The sequence below is a fragment of the Fragaria vesca genome, linkage group LG7 (genome assembly GCF_000184155.1).
Source record: "Fragaria vesca subsp. vesca linkage group LG7, FraVesHawaii_1.0, whole genome shotgun sequence".
In the NCBI taxonomy this organism is placed as follows: Eukaryota; Viridiplantae; Streptophyta; class Magnoliopsida; order Rosales; family Rosaceae; genus Fragaria; species Fragaria vesca.
In genome coordinates, this window is record NC_020497.1 from 3,966,414 (window position 1) to 3,973,699 (window position 7,286).

The 7,286-nt window shown below is 39.0% G+C and overlaps 1 protein-coding gene across 1 annotated transcript; it reads right to left on the minus strand.

Moving 5' to 3' along the window:
* Positions 1 to 5,060: 5,060 nt before the first annotated feature.
* LOC101299715 lies at positions 5,061 to 6,958 on the minus strand. The gene is made up of 2 exons (XM_004308273.1): positions 6,109 to 6,958; positions 5,061 to 5,791 (listed from the first exon to the last, which is right to left on the minus strand). The coding sequence occupies exons 1-2, from the start codon at positions 6,956 to 6,958 to the stop codon at positions 5,061 to 5,063; spliced, it is 1,581 nt and encodes a 526-aa protein (XP_004308321.1).
* Between the last annotated feature and the right edge of the window lie 328 nt (positions 6,959 to 7,286).

A 7,286-nucleotide genomic window follows, 5' to 3' on the forward strand; every position in this document is an offset into this window, starting at 1 on the left:
CTAGAGAAACTGTTGTAGTAATCAGTGGAATATATATATACTTGTACCTAGAGAAAATGCAAATAAAATATTTGTACCTTAATCTACCTTGTACAACAAAGAAAAAACTAAAGCCTTGTTTATTTTCTGCTGGATACAAAGTTAACCAATTAAACTGATCATTCAAAGGAGCCAGAGAATGGGGAGTAACAATTGCAGCTGATCAATGGATTGCCTTGTCATAAGTAAAAAAACTTACCAACTTTTTGTGTTACACAAAATGTCTCAAACTTTAAACAGATCAATACTTTTGGTAGTCCAAAATCCAGTATACTTCTTCTCTACTCACAAGTTTGTGTTTGCTAGGAGAATGATAGGGCTATTTCCGCATTGCTTAAAAAAAAACCAAATTCTAAACCACTTTGGTAATTCAACATGGAAGGATTCAATAAGGGATTCCAAGATCTCAAGTCCATGGGATAAAGGCGAAATGGATGACGTTAATATGAAATAACAAGCACAATATATGGATGCAATAAAGGTTCAATATCCTACACAGATTTCAAAACAAGGGTATCTTCATGGTTGGCCTGAGGACTAATTAATCAAGAACTCAAGAAACTATAGCCTCCTACAATTTGTTTCAGAAATATGTCAGTCAGCATTAGAAAAAGATATGCAAAAGCCACAAAGTATCTTCAAATGAGTCCTTGGCATCAATTTTATTTTTTTTACCGATTTCAAATATGGCAAAGAAAAAAAGAACCAAGAAACTGGTTTTCCAAAAATCAAATGGTCAGAAACAAGGCAGAATAACAAAGGCAAAACAACCTCGGCACCAACTAGTAATAGCCAGCTACACATACATGTATAAGTACACAAAATGAACACTGAATACAATAAATAAGAGAGAAACTAATCCTTTTGATTAAACCAACAAACTTTTAGTAGCAACAGTTAGTTATAAAATGAAAGTAATATACCGTGAATCCATCAGACTCGAAGTGTTTGAGGAGCTAGTTCCACTCATCCAGCCGGTGTTCAAACTTTTATGGGATCTTCCTCGGGTTTTCCTTCCTAATTGTATTTATAGTGCACTTCCAGTTTTTGTACACATTTTTAGCCTTGTCGTCCAACCACTTCCACATGAGCTTATCATCAACATCAAACTCATAAAAGATCAGTTAAAAAATGAACAACATTATTTATCTCATAATTCTACAACTAATTAAGCATTGAGTGAACACATGACCAGCAGAAAAAGTTCTTACAAAGAGTTTAGTGGGCAGCTTCTTCTGCTCATCATCGGTAGTGTCACCCAAGTTGGAGCCACCATGGAAATTTCGTCCCGTATAATGTGGCCGACATCGTGTGTCAACATGCTGCTTAACTCTTTACTCTTTGGACCGTGGCAGAAATCGTCCCAAGTTACTTTAATCTTTTGTTCGGTCCTCTTGACTATCTCCTCTGCTTTTAAGCTTTTTACCACCCTTGTCTTGGTTTTAGGGGGAGGTGCTGCGAAAAAAAAAAAACAATTTCTGTCAAAACCAAATGCAAAAGAAACACCATGGATAACATAATGAGCAGCTACCACTTCTAAATGAATTTGCCGATAACCAACACCATCTTAATGTATAAAAATATTAATGCATACAAGAACCAACACCATGATCTACAATATCATAGCTATCCCCCGATCAAAGCATATTAATTTCTACAGCTCAAGATCTAACACCGGCTAAAAGTTCACTGACTCCTACACAAGCAAAACAAAATCCTTCCGAAATATACACATAATCCATGAACACCATCCTAATAAAAAGCAATTTGGTGTTATCATCAAAAACATGACTATGATAATAATAACAACAATACTCAGAAACCAATATCCAAACCAATACTCATTCCAAACCAATATCCAAAATTTACTCATTCCAAAACTCATTCACTACACAAACCTAGAAACCAACATCCAAAATTTACTCATTCCAAAAGTCATTCACTACACAAAACCTAGAAACCAATATCCAAAATTTACTACACACAACTAGAAAATCAAAAGGTTAAGAGGCAGAGATGAGTACGGGTGAGGAAAATTACCTCCTTCAGGACGCGGTTTGCGCCGAACGCTGATCTTGGCAGATGACTGGCCAGTCCGATGATCATCTAGGGAAGGTTCGTCGACATCGGGCAGTGGTGGAGGGAGAGGAGGTGCCGAACTTGACAGAGGCGCCATAGGCCGCGAGGGGACCTTAATGGGGCGTCGATATTGCTGGGCTACCTCCTGCATCAGTCGCTGAGACTGTTCCGCCTGTCTCTTCCTCTTGCCACTAGTTGGCGACATAATGGATGGATGTGGAGCAAGGGAGGAGGAGACGGCTTGGAATTGGAGGAGGAGACGGCGATGTGGAGGAGGAGATGGCTTGGAATCGGAGGAGGAGATGGCGATGTGGAGGAGGAGACGGGATCTGGGGGAGGAAGGAGGAGACGGGATCTGGGGGAGGAGGAGACGGGATGTGGAGGAGGAGGAGGAGGAGGAGGATACAATCGATTTAGGGATTTGAGTTAAGCTAGACTAGTTGCCCGGCCACTATCTGGGTTTACAAACCAAACTTAGCCCACGAAAACAGCCGATCTTGTCACTTAAGTGAAATACAAAGTTTGGCCCAAAAAATTGGCGGAAGTTTGACCCGCCAAATATTAAGAAGTTAGGTGACGAAACCATGAATTTTCGTCATCTAAGTGAACCAAATTTCTTTCTACCATTTTCAAATTTTGGGACTTAGTCGACGAAAACCTAAAAAGTAAAGGTTTTCATAGAAGTTTTGGAAATAATGAGGTATCTCCAGCTCAAGAAATAGTTTTGATACAAGGATTTTTCTTTTTTTCCTAAAAAATACATTTGACAATACAATACAAATGTCATTATAGAAATTATAAATTAAAGAGTGATATACATAGAACAGATGGCGATAAAGATTGAAGAGCAGATCGATCGAAACAAATCCAAACCCGGTTTGCTCTAGATTTGGCGTTCGGTGTCCGATTGACTATCATGATACTTTTCTGGAAGCGGAACGGCCCAACGAACCAAACTCGTTGCTTTGCGACGACCTATGGGCTTTTTAGGCCATCCGAGTCCGTTTAAGCTTTCAAAATGCAGATTTACTTTTTTTTTTCAGGCATTTTTCTTTTAATCCATGGGCTTTTAGGCTTTGATGTTAGTTTCCCTAGGGTTTGTTTGCATCTATATAACCTTATATAAGGAGCCTTTATCACTTGTAGTCGTCAGCTTTCATATTAATAAAAAACCTTGAGTTTAAAGTTTAAAGTATTACACACTCAATTTATGTCATATTAAAAAATACCACTCATTAAAAGAAATTAACATAAGTCAGACGTCATTGACATCATAATCCTCATCCTCCGTATCATCGTCCTCTTCGTCTTCGTCTTCCTCTTCATCCTCCTCATAATGTGGCTCTTCATCTTCGTTCTCATCTTCATTCTCCTCATTGTCAACATGTGGGACTTGAGATCTTGGAATTGTAATGAATGCATTCCCGTGTACGTAGTGGGGGTCATTGTTGATGCGAATAGTCTGTGTATCTAGAATATAACTACTTAACTCTTCTTGATATGGTTCTAGCGCCTCCTCTTCATCACATGCTCCTTCTGCATCCCTTTTAAGCATAAATGCACTCCATATGTTTCTGTGAGACATCACATTTACCACTTTCCAGTCCCCACCCTCTTTCGGATCATCAAGATAAAACACTTGTTTTGTCATGGTGGCAAGAATAAACGGCTCACTCTCATACCAGCTTGTGGATGTATTCACTGATAAAAATCAATGATCCATCTTCATACTCCTCGGTAAACTTGGGTTAGTGTTGAACCATTTACATTTGAACAACACAACTGGCATACCAGCTCCATATAATAATTTGACAACGGAGAGTATGATCCAGTAGTAGCAAATTTCATCCCCATCTACCATGACCCCATAGTTTTGAGTGACCCGCTCTTCATCCCGGTAGAACGTCACAAACTTAACACCGTTAACAAAACACCCCCCATGTACACTGTGATGTTGCGGCTTACATGCCAAATTGTGCAACTCCTGTGAGTAATCAGTGCTGTTCTCTCGTATGAGTTCTTCCATCTGAAAAAGAAATAATGAATAACTCATAAGTGATGGGACTATGTAAACAATATCACCAATAAATAATAAAATGGATACTGAACTTACCCAATTAAGAAAGTAATCAAGAAAAAATCTCTTGTGCATCTCTTAAGCTCTATATGGTTGTCTTGCTATGATTATTTCCAAATGTTTATTTTTGTAGTAGTCAACCTCAGAGCAGTGGTCCAGCACGCACCAATGAGTTTCACGGAGCTCAGCTTTTGTTAACTTGTACTAATTTGGTAAGTTACCAAATGAACGTACAACTTCTGAAACAACTGAAAGATTGAAGACGTTTGTGGATGACTCCGCCTCGGTTGTGTTACTATGATATAAGTCGCAGTAAGTTACACACTCATTTAAGAGGTATGCGTTCGCTATTGATCTTTCTGGTTTTCCTCTGTTGCCGACATATTTTTTGTACTCCCCAAGTTGTCTAAAATTTACGATGTTATTATTGTGCAAACAATAAAATGTAAATGTAAACTGGCGATAAAAGTGTGCAATGTACCTTTCTTGTGGGAACATCCAGGTATAGTGTACTGGACCAGTAAGCATCGCTTGTTCTGGTAGGTGGATCATGAGGTGAATCATGATGTCGAAGAAAGCAGGCGGGAAAATCCGCTCCAACTTGTACATGATGTAGACAATGTCCTCTTTTAATCCACGGACATCTGACTTCTTTAGCTCTCTAGCACATAACTTTTGAAAGAATCTAAACATCGCTACTAACGGCTCTACCACATCAGGACACAAATATGGTCGAATTACCATTGGAAAAAGACGTTGTAGTATGATATGACAGTCATGAGTCTTTAATCCAAATAGTTTATTCTCCCCCACTTTTACACATTGAGATATATTTCTTGCATAACCATGAGGATACTTAATAGCTTCAAACCATTTGAAAACTTTCATTCTCATTAGCCGGATTAATCCTGTAATGTGCAAGAGGCATTGACCCCGAAGTTGTTAGCCACAAGTGAGGGCGTATGTTCATGAGTTGAAGATCTTTGCGCGCCTTCATAGTGTCCTTAGTCTTATCTTTAAACCTGAAAACTGTTCTCACAATGTTGTCATAAACATTCTTCTCTATATGCATGACATCAAGACAGTGCCTTATTCTCAATTTCTTCCAATAAGACAATTCAAAAAATATACTCTTGTGTTTCCAGTTCTCCAATCTAGAAGGACGTTTTGGATTCTGAGCTAACACGTCAGGATCACTGCTAAGACGTCTGAAATCAAAAGAGTTCAACATATCCAAAATCCACTCACCAGACCGCTCTTGGGGTTTTAAACCAAACTCTTGCTTCCCATCGAATGAAGCCGCATCAAATCGCCATGGATGATCTTCCGGAAGCCCTGTATGACTCCCCAAGTAACACACCTTTCCAGCGTGCCAACTAGCATTTAGGTCTACTAAGCAGATTGGGAAAGCCTTGTAACCTTTAGTGGTTTGAGACGACAACATCCCGTATCCAGGAAAATCACTAATGGTCCAAACCACTGCTGCTTTCATCCTGAATGAAGTTTGACTATACCAGTTAAAAGTAGGGACGCCATTTTCCCATAATTCTTTTAACTCGTCAATCAATGGTCTCATGTACACATCAAGACATTTTCCTGGAGAATAACGCTGAAATTAACAAAGTCAGCATACTAAATTCCTTCTTCATACACATCCATGGAGGTAGGTTGTACACCACAACAATAACAAGCCAAATACTATAAGACAAATTCATGTTTCCGGTAGGATTAAACCCGTCTGTTGCAAGTCCAAGTCTTACATTTCGAATGTCTGCTGCAAAATCAGGAAATGATCTGTCAAATGATTTCCAAGCGTCCCCATCTGTAGGGTGTCTGAGAGTGTCATCATTTTTTCTCGTTACCCCGTGCCATCTCATATTTTCTGAATTGTGTGAAAACATGCATGTACATACGCTTCAACCTAGGAATCAATGGGAAATAACGAAACACCTTCTTTGGAATCCTTTTCTTCTTAGATGAAGAAGATGATGACTTCCACCTCGACGCTTTGCACACTGGACAGTAATCCAGGTCTTTCTTGATGACTCCATAAAACAAAACGCAGTTATTCTTGCATGCGTCGATATTCTCATAACCGAGGCCAAGATCTTTCAACATACTCTGTACCTTATCAAAGCTGTGGGGAAAGTTGTTTCCTGGAGGAAGTAATTTCTTGATGTTCACCAAGTTACCGTTAAACGACACATTCGACCAATTGCTGTCAACTTTGGTTTTAATCTGTTCAATGATAGCACCCAAGACAGTTACATTACACCCAAGGTACAATGGGGTCTGTGCTTTAGCAAGCAGCCTGTTATACTTATCGTAATCATCATTGTCAACATTTGAAAAAGCATGGTCTGCATCAGTGGTATCGTAAACAACCTCTTCCTCATGTCTTATAGCAAATGAAGGAAAAGCATCATGTATAATGTTCATAGAAGGATCCACATAAAGGTCGAAACTACTGCTGGATGAGCCAGCATGTTGAAAGTATCCCGCTCGGATTTCTTCCAAGGTAGGTTCATTATCTAATGTTTCACCATGTAGACTCCATGTAGTATAACTACGCATAATACTTCTTGTATTCAGGCGTTCGTGGATTTCATAAATCGTCTTCCACTTAGTATTATGACATTCAACACACGAACACCTGTGTACAGTTCTGCCATCAGCATGTTCAAGTACAAATAACAAAAAATCTAGAATTCCTTGTTGGTATTCAGGGTTCCCTCGGTCATACTGCATCCATCTCTTGTCCATGTCCTGTTATATATATAAACAACAAATAAGCAATAGTACGTAGTTCAAAAAACACAACAACAAAAACATGTATTCGATCGCTTGATCTTCACCTTATGTCTTCGGTTAGGGTTCTAATCCCATTCAGGAGAACATGATTTTGTTTCTAAGTTTGTAATTCTTGTCTTTTCGATTTCGATGTGAGAAAATTTCGGCAGCATCTCCCTATAGTCCCTCTAGTGCATAAATAACTGTATCTAGTATGCACTCGAGGAACGGTAACGAGAGACAGTGTCGAAACATATACCCACAACCGAAAACGAAAAGACAAGAACAACAAACTACATAA

Bases quoted from the DNA above. Each gene is read 5' to 3' on its own strand.
- LOC101299715 (XM_004308273.1), bottom strand. From the start codon at position 6,958: ATGGACAAGAGATGGATGCAGTATGACCGAGGGAACCCTGAATACCAA. The intron at 5,792-6,108 runs GTATGTACATGC...GTTATTCTCCAG, and splicing joins ATTGATTCCTAGGTTGAAGC to GAAAATGTCTTGATGTGTAC.